General features: G+C 41.0%; 1 protein-coding gene across 2 annotated transcripts in view; it reads right to left on the reverse strand.

The window, feature by feature from the left end:
- scube3 (signal peptide, CUB domain, EGF-like 3) overlaps positions 1 to 20,902 on the reverse strand; it is a 164,174-nt gene that overhangs the window by 93,059 nt on the left and 50,213 nt on the right. For both annotated transcript variants that reach the window (XM_037541305.1, XM_017717911.2), the window contains exon 4: positions 8,300 to 8,434. In XM_037541305.1, coding sequence (XP_037397202.1) covers positions 8,300 to 8,434 — 135 coding nt within the window. The remainder of the gene's footprint in view (positions 1 to 8,299; positions 8,435 to 20,902) is intronic.

The raw sequence follows: 20,902 nt of genomic DNA on the forward strand, positions 1-20,902 counted from the left end.
GTTCTTTGGCTTGTAACAATAGTGCAACCCTTTTTGGTGTTATGTAGAACCCTTTTCACAAAGAGTTGTTTATAGAACCATGTACAGCACGTTCTCCATTAATGTGAGGAACCTCTTCATGATGCATGGAACCCTTTAATCATGCAAAGGGTTCTTTGAGTGTTCATTTTTCTATACAGAACCATCTTTTTAAGAGGGAACATGGTTTCCTCTCAAACTCTCCAGCTGCTTGCTGTGGAGGCTGAATCACCTGCGTGTCTGTGTGTGTTCTGAGGGACGGTGTAAGTCTGGGGGCAGTTATGTAAGCCAGGATCTTGTTGAGTGCTCCAGTGTGGGGCAGCGTGTGGGTCAGAATGTTTTCATCAGCCTTTCTTCATGACTTCATATAAAACTGTCTACAGTTCCTCACCACCACACAGCAGATAGGTAGGACTCCACATCAGGCATAATGACCCCTGGCCAGACATTATAACCACAGTGACCACTGCCAGCAGCTCTGTGTTGTTGTGTTTCACCCTGAATGTAAATGTTTTGAGAGCTTTAAGTATGATGTGTAGTTATGTAAAAACAGAGTATCTCATTCTAGAACCACAATTATAGAGAAATACCCGAGTAAACAGATGTAAAATTGTAGAGGTCACTGATGCCTTTGTGAACTGAGATGCAAACAGTAATTATATCTAGATAAGCACATGGATGGGATGCATACATATCTGAACCAAGCCAGCCAAGTCTCAGACTAAACTCTAGTCACAGACTAAACCCAGGACCTTTCTGGTAAACATGAAGAAGGGAGTGTGTGGAGTCTGGAAGGCTGTGTGATGGTGTAATCTGGCTCAGGGAAACTGCTGGTTTGGTGGAAGGGGTCAGTTTCTCAAGTCTAAGAGTGACTCTAGTCACGAACTACAAAGAGGTTGGAGAATATGAATGAAGAGAGAGAGAGAGTTTGAGAGAGAGAGAGCAAGAGAGAGAAAAAGAGCGAGAGAGAGAGACAATAACAGAGAAGGACAAAAAGATACTGATAAGAGAGACTGAGAGAGCGAGTAACTAAGAGACACTGAATAGAGAGTGATGGAGAAAGAGAGACTGAAAAAGACAGAAACTGAGAGAAAGAGAGAAACAGAAATACAGGGAAAGATAGAAAGAGACAGAGAGAGATTCAGAGAGAGAGTGAGATACTGAAAAAGAGAGAGATACACAGAGAAAGAGAGTGAGCTACAGAGAGAGAGAGTGAGATAGAGAAAAAAGAGTGAGGTACACAGAGAGAGTGAGAGAGAGAGAAAATCAGTGAGATAAAAAAGAGCAAAATACAGAAAGAGTGAGACACACATAGAAAGAACGTGAGATACATGAAAAGAGTGAGAAAGAAAAAGTGAGAGAAAAAGCGACATACAGAGTGTGAGAGTGACCTATACAGAGAAAGACAGTGAGATACAGAGAAAGAGTGAGATACAGAAAGAAAAAGGGTAAGATACAGAGTGAGAGATTAAGATACAGAAAGTGTGAGATATACAGAGAAAAAAACTGAGATACCAAGAGAGAGTGAGATACAGAGAAAGTGAGAGAATGAAATACAAAGAGAAAGAGTGATATATATATATATATATATATATATATATATATATATATATATATAGAAAGAGAGAGAGAGAGAGAGAGAGAATGAGATACAGAGAGATTGGTGTGGTGTTCTCTGTAAGCTGGTGTGTGCTGTAAGGAAGAATGGAAGGTTTGAGTGTGAAAGAGTGAAAAGTCTTGTTGCTGTAGATTAAACAGCTCAGGGGTTTTCACACAGCAAGGTGTGAAACAGCAGTGTGGGTACCACGTTCAGCAGATTTCATTGCATTTATCACAAAAATTCCATCCACAAATAAATAAAATATCCACAAATCCGGACTACAGGCCTACAGCTACAACAACACAGTAAACCTCCGTGTGTGTATGCGTGAGAGAAAACACAATCATTGTGTTCACAATCACTGAAACTACACAACAACAACGTAAACCTCAGTGCTATTCGGCCCTGAATTGATTCAAATACGTTTTAGACCAAAAACTTTATGACAAAACTACCATAAAACAGTGTCTCAGACATCAGACGGTATATTCAAAACTATTTTATGTAGGGCGATAAAACAATAACGATAATTATCCCAATATAACTTTCCTCGATATAGCTATAAGAAATGTTCGATAAATGTTCGATATAATGCATCATTCTCACACTTCAACGTTCTAGCAAAAGCACTGGTGGTGGAAACTGCAAGGAAAGCAACACTACTCTGCTGTCGCCAGGAGAGGGCGCACTTCCCAGTCAGTCCTCTGAGTTTGAGTAATGAGATGCGAGTTATTAAACGAAAGTAAACTGAGGAAGCTGTGAGGCATTGGAGAGCGGGACAGCACTATGTTTCCAGGCTAGCTATTTTTAGCGGCTGGGTAACTTGAAGCAGCGCTCCGTCACTCGCACTGCACAGTGAACTGATGACATTGTAGATCAAACAAGACACAAAAGCACTGATTTCAGTTTAAACAGACCTAAAAGGGGGGCTCTGTTTGCCTGGTATTGCTATATTGCAGTTCACCCCTCAAACTACAATAGGCAAATCCAGAAGTCTGCTAGCTGGTGTTTGAATACTTTGATATGCTCTGACATGAATGTGGCAGGACTGATGGCAGTAAGGCGGTGTTGATTCATCACCAACGTACTGAGCCAGCTAATGTTTGCTGTTCGTAGTAACATTGACATTGTTGTGAAACTAAACAGTTTAGCACTGTTGTTGGCCACTTGTTTAGCATTTGTAACAGGATAGCCGAGCACTCATTTACATTTACGGCATTTGGCTGACGCTCTTATCCAGAGCGACTTACAATTTGATCATTTTACACAGGCAGGCAAAGGCAGTGTTAGGAGTCTTGCCCAAGGACTCTTATTGGTATAGTGTAGGGTGTTCGCCCAGGTGGGGATTGAACCCCAGTCTACAGCATAGAAGGCAGAGGCGTTAACCACTACACTATCCCAACCACGAGCACTCATCACCAGACAGCTAGAAATAATCTTTTCGTTCTTAAATTATGACTATTACAAAACCTGCAGCCATGCTTTTCCAGCTGGTGAAAACAGCTCACCAGACACTTTCTCCCACTGTCCCATGACAGATTTGTGAAATGCTCCACTGTTTGGTGAGTGTTTGTCATGTTCTAACATTTTTGGCCTTTTCGCCCACCTCTAAGTTCACATAATAACCTTCTGTGAGGGAGCTTTTAGAGGGGGACGCCTGGTTCCTATCACCACCACTATGAACAGTTCTGACTCTGGAAGTTTCTCTAGATTGAAAGACTTCACATTAAACCACTCTGAATGATTCTGTTGACACTTTGACCATTTAATTATACAGGAATAATTTTTGAAAAATTAGTTGCCCTTTAAAAGAGGTTTTGACTGGAAGTGAATGAAATAAGCGAATGGTCTCTGACGTTTGCAGCGTATTGGATGGGAGATGATGTTATAGATGCTTGTCTGAGTGTGTGTGTTTGATCATGTGTGCTTGTGTACATGTGTTTGCGTGTTTATATATATGTGTGTTTATTTAGGTAAGCTATATTTCCAGAGAGACTCCGAGAGAGAGGGGCCCATCACCGCTCCTGGAAACAAATGTGACTTTGAGGTGAAGGAAGCAGGTCTGTGTGTGTGTGAGGTTCAGATTCCTGAGTAAATATTTCCCGCAGCGCCGTGCGGACGGCAGCGGAGTTCACATGCCTTCAAACGCCGCTCTTACACTGAAGGTGTCAGAACAGCAACCACTACTGGACTGTTTATCCATGGGTCATTACGAGGGATCTGACAAACCAATCAGGCTCCAGGATTCTGTCGCTTTGACCATGAGAGATTCCTGACATCACACCGGCTACACATCGTTTTAGTGTAACTGAAAGGAATCAAGTGTTACGTAACACTCCAGTAATTCCATCAGTCTGAGGTGACACTGCTCACCAAAAAAAACTCTCAAAGAACATGACGAGGAAGCAAGACTCTAAAGTAGAAACTCTCTAAAGATCTTGAAGAAGAACCACTGAGAGGAACCAAGACTCAAAAAAGAGAAATTCGCTAAAGATCTTGAGGAAGAACCACTGAGAAGAACCAAGACTCTAAAGTAGAAACTCTCTAAAGATCTTGAGGAAGAACCACTGAGAAGTACCAAGACTCTAATGCAGAAACTGTCTAAGAACCTGAGGAAGAACCACTGAGAGGAACCAAGACTTTAAAAGAGAAACTGTCTAAGAACCTGAGGAACAACCACTGAGAGGAACCAAGACTCAAAAAAGAGAAACTCTCTAAATATCTTGAGGAAGAACCACTGAGAAGAACCATAACTCTAATGTAGAAACTGTCTAAAAACATGAGAAAGAACCACTGAGAGGAACCAAGCCTCAAAAGAGAAACTGTAAGAAAGCATATTAACACTTTCAGTAAACAATTAGAAGTACCTTCAACATGATTGAGAAGAGATTAGAACGCACCTATGGGGGCAGTGCCACTTCTTATGGGAGGAAACCCACACAGACACAGGGAGACCATGCAAACTCCACACAGGAAGGACACTGATCGCCTGGCCGGGGAATCGAACCAAGGCCCTTCTTGCTGTGAGGTGACACACTGAACTTTTCATGTATGTATATGCGTAAAACACGTCTTCTCCTCTAGCAGAGGTGGGACAGAGCTCAGGAGCCAGGGCGCTTATAGGAGAACATGCTGGAGAGGGAATACTTCATCTAACCTGACAGTCCATCACCTCACACCAGCACCCAGGCTGCTGTAGAGGCTCAGAAACGCTGCAGTGACACACACCTCTGGCACGCAGGTCCTGCAACAGCACATTCCAGCCTGCTTATGCTGCAGCTGAGGCAAGTGTGATGCACCCTTTACAAATGTACTGTATCTTCACAAGATATCAATACATGCTTCCTCTATTCACAGTACCAGTCAGTGGTTACACACTGCAAGAGTAAAGACAGGTTCTTCATCATCTCTGATCTAAAGGCTTTTGCTTGAATACCAGAAATGTGTTTCAAAGCAAACATAAAGAGTGGAGGTAATGAAGTTGATGTGAGAATTTAGTTGCAAAACCAAAATGTTATATTTCTATTTCTCGAACTACCTCCAGTTCAGTCATGTACTGCTGGCTCAGGGGATCATACCGGTGACCTTCTAATCACAAGGCTGGCTCCCTAACCTCCAGCCCATGACTGCCCAATATTGTATTTTAACAGTGTGACTCCACAACTTCACAGATTTGATTAATCAGTAGGAAGCTATAAAAACGTCTAGAAGTTCTCTTGAAATCAGAGAGAAAGAGCTAAAGTACAAGCCTAAGTTTGATGTTGTAGGTAAATTTATAGAAGTGTAAACTTACAGAAAACAATGACGCTTGTTCAAACGTTTTGTATGCAGATCAGTTTCCGTCCACCGCGCCTGTTGTGACGTCATGTGATGTTTAGTCCACATTCCGCATTTGACTGGCTTTGGTATTCAAGTGATTTGGAGATTTGAAAGTTTGATTTGTTTGGTTTTTGTTTGGTTGTGTCACCCAATCAGCATTTCTGATTCTGAGAAGGTTGTGGTGGGAGTGTCTTTGGTCTTTGAAAGAGAAAAAAGCAAGAAACACAATCCCAAAACAAAAACAGGAAAAATAAGCCTTAGAAGGCTAAGTGAATATTTTCTACAAGCAAGGCTCCTGAATTGCTGGTCCAGCTGGAATGACGCACAGTGTGACAGCTCTTCAAATGTTATTCAGAAGACGTCAGTGATTTTGGCATCACAATGCAGATGAACCAGACTGTGTAAAAATACAAATAACTGACCCCTTTTTGTGTGGGCTTTGCAAAGTGCTCTTTTGTAACTTTCATTTACAAGCAATGTTTCATAAGAACGCAGAGGAACACTGCCTAAAAAATGGCTTGAAACTTGAAAAATATAACATGTATAAACTTCAAATTGCCTGTATTTTAGCCTTCCGTGTTTAAAATTATCATGTCAGAATCATAGATTACATTTTTTTTCAATAAAAAACATAATATTAAGCTTGTGCTATTGTGGTTTTGGGCTAAGCTATGAATACAGCATGTAGAAACATCTATTGAATGACATTTTATTAGCCGAATCTGGGGATATATAGCACTTAATGGCTCTGTCACAATAAATGAACTATCAATTATCAAACAAACTACCGACAACACAGAAGTAACATCATTTTGCCCGCAATGACTTCACTCGCTTTCAGTAGGAATGTCAGTGTCATCACAATAAGAGTCCTATATAATTCTGCTGTTAAAAATTGAACGCTAACACTATTTATTAAACAGTATGCATGGATACATCTACTACCACTAATAAGAAGAACAATATTAGAAAGAAAGAATAAAAAAAACGTTCAGACTGTTACCGGTGTAAAGTTCAAAAGCCAGCATCTGTCATAATACTATGACTACACAGAATAGTATGAGACAGTAACTTACACACTTCAAAAAGCTGAAATATATATACACATTTTGCAGCAACATATGCTGCCTTCTAGATGATGTCTTTTTCAGGACATCCAGGATTATTATTATGATAATGTTAAGAAACATCCTGCATGTGTTACAACTGCAGGGCTATGTAAGCAGAGAATGTGGGTGCTAGACAAACCTGCCTGTCTCCCATTGAAAATATGTGGCATATTATGAAGTGCAAAATAGAACAATGAAGGCACCGCAGCTGAAGACTTGTGTAACGGAATAAAGGCCAAATCCACTTTCAAATCCGGATCAGTTTGTGTCTTTAGTCTCCAAACAATTGTTTAAATGGGAAGATGATGTAACACCATGGTAAACATGCTCCAGTCCCAATCTTTTTAACAAAATGATAATAATTGTTAATATTATTAATATAATAATTTAATGATGACTGTTTTTATTAGCTTTTCACATACTGGCCCAACTTTCTGCAACTTAGGCAGAAAAAAAAGTATAATAAAATGAATGTACTTGGTACAAATTTATATAGGATTACCACATAAATAAAATATATGACATCAACAGTTACTGCCAAAGTTAACTTACAGACAAAACTGTGTTACCCTAATAGATTATCTTCATATGGATCAAGCAAAGTGATGAATAAAGGAAACTTAATGCATCACTTTGTTTTTCAATGTAACATCTCTGCATGAAGGAGGGAACTTTTGGTGGATTACCGCTATTCTAACCTCTCCGGCCAAGAAGTTTTAACCTGGGGAGTAATAAAATTGATATTAACAAGAAATATGGGAGATTAACGGAGGCATTTCTCAGCCTCGTTCCAACGGGAGAAGAGAAAAAGACTTCGAGCGAGCGAGCGAGTGAGGGAGAGAGAGAATTAAGAAAACACAATAAAGGCTTTGCTTCTTTCAGCATGGCAGGGGCAGCGTTTGAAACATACGATCCAGCCGTTTGAAAGACTTGAATAACACGGCCCTTATGAAAGGCAAACACAGGCGGTTCAGCAGGCCAGATGGATCTCCAGAGACTAGGCTTGGAGCAGAGCTTGGCTGCTGTGTGTTTGCAATAACAGGATTCAAATAAAAGCGATGCTGAACAACAGATTGGAATTATATCATACGCACTGCAGCCAGGAGAACTGAATCTATAACATTTAAAGGAATAGTTTGGTCAAATATTTACACATTTCCAATGACTAAAAAGACGTAAACAGTGATTCAGAGTGGTTTGATGTGAAATGCTTTGCTCTAGAGAAATTTGCAGAGTCAGAATTGCTCACAGAGGTGCTGATGGGAACCAGTGAGAGGAGTTTAATGCCTCTAAAAGCTCCTACACAGAACGTTATCACTGCTGGTTTAATCTGGGAGCAATAAAATGGACAAATTAAGTAAAATGGCTTTATTTGTGTTGTAGACACTGTAAACCCCTGTAGATGCTGTGGACCCCTGGCTCACATCTCCACCACTGTAAAGAAATCTTGGGCATAAACACCAAGCATGTCCTGGCTAGCTCGCTGTATTTGGGGTAAAGGGAGGGGGGCTGTGTAAATTAGATTTTTCATCAAACTTTTAATATTAAAATGTTTAAAATGTGGCTAAGCATTGAAATCCGAAGCAGTCAAATGACGTCCACCATAGAAGGAAAAAATAATCTTAAATAGCCCGCATCCTACATTTTATCGTGTCCATCCATCCGATAAATGACTGTACACAGCTCAGATGGACCAAATGAAGCAGTGGTGAAAGAGGTGAGGGAGGTGAAGGAGGATGGAGGGGCCACTCACCTTTGGGCCGCTGGATGCAGGTATGTTGGTTATCGGACAGGAAGAAGCCCTCTTTACAGCGACACTCGTAACTCCCCATCATGTTCACGCACACCTGCTGACAGCCTCCGTTACCCTCCGCACACTCGTCCACATCTGGAGAGAGAGAAAGAGAGAGAGAGAGAGAGAGAGAGAACCCTTAAGCATTCATTTGCATAATTTAGTTGTGAAATTGTCACTGTCAAAAGTCAAAAAGTCACACCTGACTGAATGTTTTTCATAATCTTAAAGGGCTCATATGCTGCATTTTTTTGCAATGATCACTTATGCCATTTGGGTTGTTTATGCGAACCAAAAACCCTCTTTTTGTCCCTCATGCGAGGTTTACATGTTAGCGGTTTTTCCCGGAGCCACGGATGCCAAACATCTCGTTGGTGAACTCCAGATGAACTCAGTATTGCATAACAAATAAAGAAAAGACCATCTTTCTGCTCTGGTTTGATTGGCTGTCCTGAATTGTATCTCATTCAAAAGGCGGTCCAAGCTGCAACACTCCTTATACCTTCAGCCTGAATGGGCGGAGCTAAAAGACTGACATCATAGAAAGTGTTCATTCAAATCAGGCTTTTTTCAGCTTAGTTTCTATATATGGACTGCATGGAGTGAAAAGTGTGGTTTTTAAACTTCAGTAATGTTGCTTTACTATATCAAACTTTAATAAACTGTATTAACCTTTAATATTTGTTTCAAAAACTACAGCAATACTGAGAAAAAAATCAAAACAGCTGGGCATGGGGAATTCCACTGATATTTCAAAATGTCGAAACAATCAAGGGTTAATAGTGGTTTGCTGTGAAACACTTGAACTGTTCACAGTGGTATTGATAGGAACCAGAGTTTAATGCCTCTAAAAGCTCCCTTACATGAAGTTATTAAGTGAGATGGTTATGAATGTAATAGCTTTGTAAGAAGCTTTTGGCCTAAAATGTCTTTTTTAAAAACATATATGGAGGAGGGGTACACGCAGGGTGATGAGAGACAAAATAGATCCCAAAGAAAACATATTTTTGGGGTTTTCCCATTATTTTATCATGATTAACATTCCATACAAGAACTCATATGTAGGTTCACTGGTGGATTTAGACTGTAAATAAAATGATTATATTTGTGTTGTAGACATTGTGACCCCGGGTTCCTATCATCACCACTGTAAAGAAATCTGAGTCAGTAAGTTTCTCTTCAATGAACCGTTTCACATCAAACCACTCACATTGACGACATCACATTCCCCTTTAAACACACAGTAACGGCCACAGCCAGTTTAATTCTATGGGATAAAGAGAGGTTGTATAAGGTCATGCACAAACGAATCATCTAATCTATAATCGAACGACTTAGCTGCATTAAGTGGGCTACTTGGTGGTTATCTCTGCTTATAAGCTCCCTCCAAAATGAGAACTCTAGCTACGGCGCATCTTTTCTACGCGGCTCGTCGTCCTTTACAACACCATAAGGACTGTAGACCAAAGTCAGAAAGTTGATGGAATTCTGAGAAGCTTTAGGCCTGATGTTCCGCTCCTGACAGATCCTGCAGAGAGCAAATTCCTGAACGTCTCTGGTGCTTTCTTCCCTTTGCCCTCTCTCTGCTGGCCAAAGCATGGAGACAGACATTTTTATTGGGATTTCTGCAACATTAGCCTCACTCATCATCTCCATTTGCAGCAAATAAATGAGTCTCAGGAGGAAGAGAATCATTCAAATCCTCCAAACACGAATCTGAGAAAGACGGTAAGAAAAATATTGGAGTGGGCCGTCACTCAGCCTCTTTATTGCTCGCTGGCTTCTCTCAACAAATGATAAACCCCACCAAACACACACACACACCCACACACCAGTGGCAAATGGTACCAATTACACCGAGATGTTGACATGTTCTCTTTTTCTCCAGTTTTCTGGGCGGGCGTATGCGTGTCAGCGCTCTCCTGGTGGTGCGTATCTGTAACGGAGGGTGACGCTGCAACCCAATCCCTGTGCTGGTCTCATACCATCAATAAGAGGCTATATACACAAGCTTGCTCTTAATAAGCTGTCATGCGGAACTAATTTGGTGTCTATTTGTCCAGTCTGGGAAGCTTGGAGGATAGAGTTTCCTATCCTGAGCATTCTCAGCCCTGAGCGAGAATCAAACCTCCACTTCAACCTTGGATAGTCGCTCGGCCGCCCCTGCTCATCTTCATCTGCCCAGACTTTCAATCTAAATCAAACCACCTTGGGAGCCACAACAGTTAATGCCCATTTTGCCATCTTGGATGTAAATAAAGCTAAAAAATATAATATAAATGAAAATGCAGACTTCCTTTACTCTACTTTAAGGTTTGGCTCAGCTATAGCCGCTTTTCTCGCATCTCTGGCAGGAAACCTTTCCGCAAATGTAGAACTGTTTCTTGTTAAATGTCTCTCAACGTTCGTTTTTATCACAAGGCTCACGTCATCTTCCACCTTCACATTCGCCAGATTCGCATTCGAATGTTCCTGCTCCACCTTAAATGGGGCGAGGTGGAGCGAGAAAGCTTGAAGGAGAAGCTGATTTCAGCTTCATAACTTTATTAGTGTTGGACAACTTCTCATTGCAGGTCAAACATATCAGGAAGCCAGCTGGAGTGATTATAAATGTAAATAAGTCCATTCGTCTGTAAATGATCAAGGCTCATCTTCTAAGCTGCTTCTCCTTCTGGGTCTCGGGGGGTGCAGGAGCCTATCCCAGCTGTCATTGGGCGGAGGGCAGGATACACCCTGGACAGGTCGCCAGTCCATCGCAGGGCAGACAGACAGACAGATTCAGAACAACCAGCAGAGCCTTATTTTCCTAGAAAGCAGGATTATTTTATTTTGACCTATAAATCTAATTCTGCTGTGGAGCCACAACAGGGCAGTAAAGGAGCCGCATGTTGTCGACCCCTGACACTCACTCTCTACTACAACACATCGCAGAGGAGGTCACTAAGATTAATTCATGAATGAACTGCAATTAACACCTGTTGCCAAAGTGATGAAAGTCTCAAAGTAGAGACTAATATTAATAGTGATAATAAAAAAATAATACTAGTAATAATAATAATCACAATAATTGAATAAAAATATTAACTCTATTAATTACTATTAACTCTCACTGTTTCTGTTTCTATCTTTCTCTCTCTCATTCTCCCTCTCTGTCTCGCGCCACGTCTCTCTCTCTCTCTCTCTCTCTCTCTCTCTCTCTCTCTCTCTCTCTCTCTCTCTTTTTCTCCCTCTCTGTGTCTTACGCTCTGTTACTCCCTAATCTGGCGCTCTCTTTCTCTCTCTCTCTATCTCTCTTTCTTCCTCTCTCTCTCACCATGTCTTTCTCCCTCTCACTCTTTCTCCCTCTTCTTCCCTCCCTCCCTCTCCCTCATCTCTCTCTCTCCCTCTCTCTCTATTGCTCACTCTCTCTCTCTCTCTCTCTCTCTCTCTCTTTCTCCCTCTCTGTGTCTTACCCTCTGTTTCTCTCTCTCTGTCTCCTAGTCTGGCGCTCTCTTTCTCTCTCTCTGTCTCTCTCTCTCTCTCTCTCTCTCTCACCACGTCTTTCTTCCTCTCTCTCTCTCTCTCTCACCACATCTCTCTCCCTCTCACTCTCTCTCTATCTCTCTCTCTTTCTGTCTCTTTGTGTCTCACTCGCTGTTTCTCTCTGTCTCCTTGTCTGGCGCTTTCTTTCTCTCCCTCTCTCCCTCTCTATCTCTCTTTCTGTCTCTCTCTGTCTCTCTCTCTCTCCACGTCTCTCTCGCTCTTACTCTCTCTCTCTCTCTCTCTTTCTCCCTCTCTGTGTCTTACTCTCTGTTTCTCTCTCTCTGTCTCCTAGTCTGGCGCTCTCTCTCTCTCTCTCTCTCTCTCTCTCTATCTCTCTCTCTCACCACGTCTTTCTTCCACTCTCTCTCTCTCTCTCTCACCACATCTCTCTCCCTCTCACTCTCTCTCTATCTCTCTCTCTTTCTGTCTCTCTGTGTCTCACTCGCTGTTTCTCTCTGTCTCCTTGTCTGTCGCTCTCTCTCTCCCTCTCACTCCCTCTCTGTTTCTCTCTCTCTCTCTCTCTCTCTCGCTATCTGAGGCGTTGCCGTGGTGGATCATGCCTGCTCGTCACTCGGCTCCTGCGTCGGCCTGCATTGTCTGATGGAGGGGGGCCGGAGTCCAAAGCAAATATTTTGAAAAGGAGAGGGATTCTGGCGCAGCGCGGACGGACCGCTCATGTTATTTGCACTTAAAAAAAGTTTTTTAAAAATTCTCCCGAGAGGACGGAAAAAAGTCTTAATCAAGTTAAAAGGACTGCCTCAGAGCTATAAACGAGACCCCTTTCTCCCCCCCCCCACTCTCTCTCTCTAAATCACTCTCTTAACTCGTTCACACACACTCACTAACTCACTCTTACACACTTCCTCACATTTAGACCATCTCACTCTGCATCCCTGCAGACAGAGCAGAGTTCGTTATCTCATTATCATTAGGAATCATTCTACAGCATCAGACATCTGACGCTATTACCAATACTCAGTACAGATACACGGTCATATGCAGAAGTTCAGGCGTCCCTTGTTATCTTACACGTTGTGTTGACTGTCTATGCCTCTCTCCAGGCGTGTCACACTGGGGATGCTACAGAGATTAGCATTTAGCCTCATCTAACGCTTCTTGAAGGCCTTGTGCTCGCAGGGACTGGAGCCTGACACACATGCTCTACACAGAACAAATATGAAAACACAATTATTGAGTTTAAAATGTTAAAGGAAAAACAATAATAAAACATAACACAGTAAATGTGCCATAACTTTTGCACAGACCACGTTTTGAGCTAAAAACATATTTATGCCTGGTAATATCGCCTTTTCTTTCACATTTCTGTTTTTGTTTTGTCATCGCTTCTGACAGTTGGCAGCAGTTTGTGTTATATTTGCTTACTTTTATATTATATCACTTCATTTTTACCAAACAGTTCCCTCCTAAAAATGCTGCTCTAGTTTCTGAGCGTTTTGGTGACTTTGGTTACTTATGGCAGCCAGCCAGAGCTTCACTCAGCACGGGTTTTAATATGCATGACCTCATCTACATACGAATTCTGATTGGTGGCTCTGGTCAAGGACACTAGAGAAAATATGACCGCATTAAAAAGGAGAATAGCTCTTATTTTGCACGCCATAGCGCTGCTAACAAGTTAATGAATCTGGTCTTAAATGCTTCGTTCTCTGTTAAATATGTCAAATACAGCAAATGGTGTGCGTTTAAATGTGCAGATGCATATCTCTGTAAAGGATGTGTTCACCTAGAAACTCAATAAAACATTTCGTTTGACTGGGGACAAAAACAAACCCCCGCAACTGATTTCACTCGCGAGTGTTTTACCAGCTGCACCACTTTTGGGTTCAGACTTGCGTCGGCAGAAGCAGCGCATGCAAAACAGAAAGCAGTCTACTGCAGGCGTTTCAGAGCGGAGCATTAAAGAGGCTGTTTGTCAAATCATCACCTGGTCAAATCATCAACAATCAAATTTAATCCTAAGCCAAAGAGTAGGCCTGAAAACATAACAGATCAGCCCAGAATGTCACATCATGCACAGGCTTAAAATAAAGTAGTTTTACTGTGGGATTAATAAGCAAACTAGCAAACCTAAGCCATGTCGGCTGATACACACCAGTCTCAGATAAGATCAGGAGGCAAAACTTTCTATTGGGACATCCTTATTAAACACAGCTGTATTTTATCATATGGTGTTCTGGCGTCACTCTGGGCCACACATTACAGTGATTTTACTACCGTTTTGGGTTTTACTGCTTTAATAAACATGTGGATATCAGTGGCCATCAGTTCTCCCAGTATTTATGTTCAAAACCTCTGTTAAAGGTGGGCAGTGATCAGCAGCTAAACGAGTGAAAACTGATCTCAGACCAGAGCAGTGACTGCTGGGGTTAGAGGTCAGGTGGAGTTACGTAAGAATCGGCTGCAAGGCCCACTGCTCGCTTTTGATCTGCATGTAGATGTAACGCAGACATTTTTATGCAGTTCCACAGTTTACGCATGGTTTCCAAAAGGGGGTTCATGCACCCAGAGGGGTCTGAGAGTTCATGACATAGAGGCTATGGAATGGAATTACTTAATCAATGTAAAGTAAATAAACGGTTATTCTACAGTCAGACCATGCAGCCCGTAAGCATTGACCATCTTGGCTGTTTCCCCTATGTGCTCTAGAACATTAGACAAGCGCTCAGCTTTAAGTCAAAGTTAGTTCATATAATAGCAGCATGTAAGTCCGTATTGGATTAATAGCAGGAATTACAGTTTTTTTATGCATAGTTCTTCAATTTGGGGAGATCTAATTGGACCATAAGCTGGTTGGTTGTTTTTGGTTAGCTGTTTTTATTGGCCAGATTCTGGTGCTGTTGTCTTTCAACAGGAGGACTGGCAATAAAACAGGCCATCGCATTGAAAAAATAATCAAAACAAATGCAAAATAATAGAGACATTTGGTCAGACCAACTGGTCAGATTAGCAATAGCAAGAAACGTGGTTGACCACAGAAGAGGACACCATAAACAATATCTGAACAAAAAATTTCGTGGGGTTTCAATTCAAGTTGTCAGTGAATCATTTTGCATTAAATGAAAAAAATGAATAATGAAGAAAAGCGTAAAGAAATTTCATAATTAAGATCTGACACTGTTTACCAAACAATATGATCGGTTTTGGCTTCCAAAATGAATCGGTTGAGCCTCAGGGTCAATAGTCATCAGTGATGCAACAAAATACTATTTGAAACTGAAAAAGGTTTTATTTTAAAAATGTATTTATGCTAATTATATTGTCATATATTTCTTAATATAATAATTTCATACAAAGCATAAACTTTAAGGTAATAAAGAAAATGTACTTCTAGTATTAATAAAATCTGTTTTCAATACGACGAAACTGAGATGACAATAATTAAAAGCATTTTACAATACGTGAGATACAGTATGTGCTACAAAATCCAACATCCTCAACTACAAAAAATGGTTGATCATCCAAGGTAATAACTTTCATTATTGATGATTGATTATTTATTTTTATTTGGCACTTTGGCTGTTGTTTGGCCTGTGGCTAGAGACGGCCTAGAGAGCTTGCAAGAGCTGCTTTCTGCGTCTGTTGTTCCGCTGTGTTCTGTGTAACGATTGCATTGCTGGGTTCTCAGCTGGTATCAAACCTATAGTGGAGACGTTTCTGGGTGTTGCGTCTTCTCTTGATGCTCAACATCAACAGAGATTTTTCATTGTCTATTGTTTCTCATAGAAACTGTGAAAGAGTTTCACACGGCTGATGTTTTCACTGGTGACCTGCTGCTGTTTGAATGCATCTGCACTGAATTGGCGCAGGAGAGTACAAAAAACCAGTGTTTTAACCACATTTTCTCATTTTCCTTATCAATTAAATGATCTGGTGAGCGCTAGATTTTGACACTTCGATGTACAGCAGGGACCAAAAGTCAGGGCACTAGAAAAAAACCCGTCTGATTTGCATTCCTCTCAGATTTCATACAAAGTTTGAAGATTTGCATTAAAAGTTATAGTATCAGCACAACAATCTGAGTGACCAGCAGAATCTTTGAACTGTTAAAAATGAAACTCTTTGTATAAAAGTCAGCGTCACAAATCTACTTCAGTTTGAATAGTGACCTAGAAATCGATTTCTATTACATTACAGCTTTTTTCGTTTGTTTTAAATCTAAAAAATCTAAAACCTTCTGTTGTTTATTTCCAAGATTAAACAAAAATAATCCTAGATTTTCAGAGTGATCTCAGACCTTTTGGACTCCACTGTTGCTCTATTTTATCTTAATTTTTTTCTGTTAAAATTTCCAGCCTTTTCCCTTTTTTGAGCCATTTTTCAAAATGTTCCAGTGGCTGAAAAGTTTTGTTCAGTGCAATTCAGTGCATCCCTAATTGTTTCTGTTCAAATCCAGTGTCCTGGGGTACATGATTTCCTCTGTGTGTACATGAGTAGCGTGAAACAGGGGGGCCTTGTTCAGAACTGTTTAAAGAGCAGCGAGAACTACTCTCAGATCCGCGAGAAACGTCCATGTCCATCTGGATCCCCACCCCACGGATGACGCACAGGAGCGAGGCCTCTCATTAGCGTGTTTGTGCTTTTAATTTGCAGGTTTTTAGGACTACACGGCCTTCGGCACGCCTGCAAACAAGGCGAAGGTCCGCAAATATTTAGCTGCACACCTCTGGTAGGAAGGCAAGCAGAAATAATGACAAGAACAAACATTTCACCGGCTTCAACCTGGCTTTCAACTGCTTCTGGAGGAAAGAGCAAAGCTCCACGGGAGACATAACCCCCAAAGAGCCGACCTAGGCTTAGCTTCCTCAACACTAATCCAAAGCTTCACCCTTAAAAAGAGAAACCAGTTTTTTTTTTCTTACCAGCTCCAGGGACGGGCATGAGTAAAGCCAAATCCAAACATACAGAAGAAAGTCTTTCCTGACAAGATTAAAGGATTTTCCTCTTTTCCTCTTTCCACCGAAAAAGGTCTATGGAAACGAGGAGTCAGCGGGGTCTTTTATTTTTAGCCTTGTTTCAGCTCAGAACGGCCAGAGCTTCACACAAGCTCAATTTAAACCCGGCTGAGACTAAATCACTCATAAATCGTCCCCGTAGAAGGAAAGCCTTGTCTCTCAGGAATGAACATGACAGGAGAAGGAAAAACTTTTATTCTGGGTGTAACTCGATTTGATGAAGTAATTCTGAGCCATTTCTATTCAAGTATTCCTCATGAAATGTTCATACAATTTGAAGGGCAGCTGAAGTTTTCCAGGGAGTTTCCGGCAACGGTTTATTTCAAGTAACATACATTTGGGGTTCATTCTTGTTCTTTGTTCAGTAAATAAAAAATTATCATCATCATCATCATCATCATCTGAAACAATTTAATCTGGATAGGGACGCTGTAGCAGTTGGAAGAGCAGAGAATGCCAGACAGTCCTGTTATTAGACACTAATGGGGGACTATCAGCTGGAGGTTGGGGAACCAGCCTTGTTGTATACCAGCTGACGGTATGAAACTGAAGTGCCCTTAAGCAAAGCACCTAACCCCCAACTGCTCGCTGGGTGCCGTGGACAGGGCTGCCCACCACTCTGGGCAAGTGTGCTCACTGCCCCCTAGTGTGTGTGCATTCACTAGTGTGTATGTGGTGTTTCACTGCACGAACTGGTTAAAAGTAGAGGTGAAATTTACCCGTTGTGGGACTAATAAGGGTCACTTAATAAATTAGACACTTCTAAAAGGTTTATTCACTGTTCCCTAAGCTGGCTAACATCACGCTGGGTGATGGGGGAAGGGGCATCCTACCCACCCAGAGAGAGGCCATTTGTGCTCTCCTCGTCTCCCGGCCACGGACGGCTGCAGCATCACCAGGGACCAAACTTGTGATGTCTGGATAATAGGGCCAACGCTTACACAGCTACACAGCTCAGGAGCTCCCAGCTTCCACTTGATGATGCAACATGTGAACTGGTGTTGAGCTGTCCAGGGGCACTGCGTGACACCCTCCCAGTTTGGTAGCATCATATGATCGGGGAGACGAACCCCAGCTATCAGGTGGGAATTTGGGGAGAACATCAATGCTGATAAACATTTATGAAATGTAGAAACTGGGACTGACTCGATCTGGATCAGCATTACAGAAAAATCTAGTATTTACTTTTATAGGATTTTAACACAGTAGCCCAATATCACATAAACGCTCTGCTCTTCTGGAGCTCGATAACTATATGATCAAATATCGCCGCTAAGAATCAGTCAAAACCAAACATCTGTCTGATGTCGATACCAATATGATCCCAAAGTGACTGTATGAAACAACATCTCTAATATACTACAGCAATCTTCTGGGAAATTAGGCCCAGGAGCAGGCGAACGTTCATCTCAACCCTAAAAAGAAAAGGGAAAGAAAGAGAAAGTGAAGAAGGAAGAAAAAGACAAACAGAGCGGGAGAGAGGGGGTAGAGTGAGGTATGGATTCAGAAGGCAGTGAGATAAGAGTCAGGATCAGCTTATTTATTCAGAATCAGCTTATTTATCCTGTGTTGTGGCCAGTAGTTCAGATGTGAAGAACAGAAACGGTTGGATTGTGAGAGCAAGAACAGCGAGAGCGTAAAAGAACAACACGCACACACACTCTCGCCCATATCAAAGGAGGCTGTAGGTGGGCCGAGGGGGATCCAGAGACAGCCAATTACACACCTGCCTGCACCATAACAGCCCATCCATACAGCACTGCAAATGATCCACACTGGGGCCAATGAGGCTAAATGAATTGGAACAAAGCAGCGTGTGAGTGAGCGGGAGTGTGTCGTGGAGAGAGAGATGGAGTGAGAGATACAGGGAGAGAGAGCACTCTGTGTTCTTTCAGCTGAATATTAGATTACTTTGTGTGACTAAGAAGGTGCTGATAACCATCAGTGAGAAAGAGCTTTTAAAGTGGTGGTGAGTTCCTCAGGTGGCACAACAAGCCTCTACCTGCACATCGAGAACGGAACAGATAAATTACCATTAAACTTCTACTCTATTCTACTCTACTCTAGTCTGCTATATTCTATAATATTCAAATCTATTTGATCCTATTTATATCTGTCATATTATATTTATTATATTATATTATAATCTGCTTTATCCTATTTAAATCTGGTCTATTTTATTCTATTATGTTTTAGCGTAGACTGTTATATTCTATTATATATCAATCTGGTCTATTCTCTTCTCTATTTTATCCTATTTACTGTATATCTATTTACTGTAATTCTATTCTGTTCTATTCTAATCTGTTCTATTTCTATTCTGTTGAACTTACTTGATTTAAATGTGTACATGAACACAATTATGGCCAAACATAGGTGAGCTAAGACCAAATATATTTTATACATGTAGAAATACGTGGGCTGGAGGTTAGGGAACCAACCCTGTGACCGGAAGGTTGCCGGTCCCTTTGGCTGACAGTCCATGACTGAAGTGCCCTTGAGCAAGACACCTAACCCCTAATTGCTCCCCGGGTGCCGTGGATAGGGCTGCCCACCGCTCCGGGCAAGTGTGCTCACTGCCCCCTAGTGCAGTGAAAGTTCCAGCAACAGAACATGAGAGGGAGTGTGTAATAATATCACGGCAGTGATTTCACTTCAGCTCAGCTTGTGCCATAGATCATCACAGCTGTGATGTTATAGTGATAACACACTCCTCGAGTCTTCTGTTGCTTTTATAAACAGTTAAATAAATAAAGTAAGAAATTAATGAACTGCGCCGTGAACGCGGCGTTTAATATGTTTAATGTTCGCAGTTCCTTCCGCCAAACTATAGTTCCTTAACAAGCAGCTTGTTGCTACGTCAGAGTAACGAGCTCCACCCAACCGGCAGTTCGCTCTCCAGCTCCTTACACTAAACTCCCAAACTGTCGTCACCACTGAGCAGCATTTTTTGTTTTTAAGTCTGATTTGGTCAGGTTTCTGTTCCTATTCTGTGGCACTATGTTCAATACTATAGTATTCTATTCTATTCTATTCTATTCTATTCTATTCTACTGTACTCTGGTCTATTCTGTTCTATTGCACTCTGTTTGATACTGTATTACTCTGATCTATTCTGTTGTATTCTATTCTATTGTACTCTGTTCCATTGTATTCTGTGGCACTATATTCAATACTGCAGTACTCTATTCTATTCTATTCTATTCTACTGTACTCTGATCTATTCTGTTCTATTGTATTCTGTGGCACTATGTTCAATACTATAGTATTCTATTCTATTCTATTCTATTCTATTCTATTCTACTATACTCTGGTCTATTCTGTTCTATTGCACTCTGTTTGATACTATAGTACTCTGTTCTATTCTATTCTATTGCACTCTGTTTGATACTATAGTACTCTGTTCTATTCTATTCTATTGCACTCTGTTTGATACTATAGTACTCTGTTCTATTCTATTCTATTGTACTGGACTCTGGTCTATTCTTTACTATTGTATTCTGTGGCACTATGTTCAATACTATAGTACTCTATTCTATTCTATTCTATTGCACTCTATTTGATACTATAGTACTATATTCTATTCTGTTGCACTCTGTTTGATACTATAGTACTCTGTTCTATTCTATTCTATTCTATTGCACTCTATTTGAGACTATAGTACTCTGTTCTATTATATTCTATTGCACTCTGTTTGATACTATAGTACTCTATTCTATTCTATTGCACTCTGTTTGATACTATATTACTCTATTCTATTCTATTGCACTCTGTTTGATACTATAGTACTCTGTTCTATTCTATTCTATTCTATTGCACTGTATGATACTACAGTACTCTGTTCTATTCTATTATATTCTATTGCACTCTGTTTGATACTATAGTACTCTGTTCTATTCTATTCTATTCTATTGCACTGTATGATACTACAGTACTCTGTTCTATTCTATTATATTCTATTGCACTCTGTTTGATACTATAGTACTCTGTTCTATTCTATTCTATTCTACTCTGTTCCATTGTATTCTGTGGTACTATGTTTCATACTATAGTACTCTATTCTATTCTA

Source organism: Pygocentrus nattereri, chromosome 9 (assembly GCF_015220715.1).
Source record: "Pygocentrus nattereri isolate fPygNat1 chromosome 9, fPygNat1.pri, whole genome shotgun sequence".
In the NCBI taxonomy this organism is placed as follows: domain Eukaryota; kingdom Metazoa; phylum Chordata; class Actinopteri; order Characiformes; family Serrasalmidae; genus Pygocentrus; species Pygocentrus nattereri.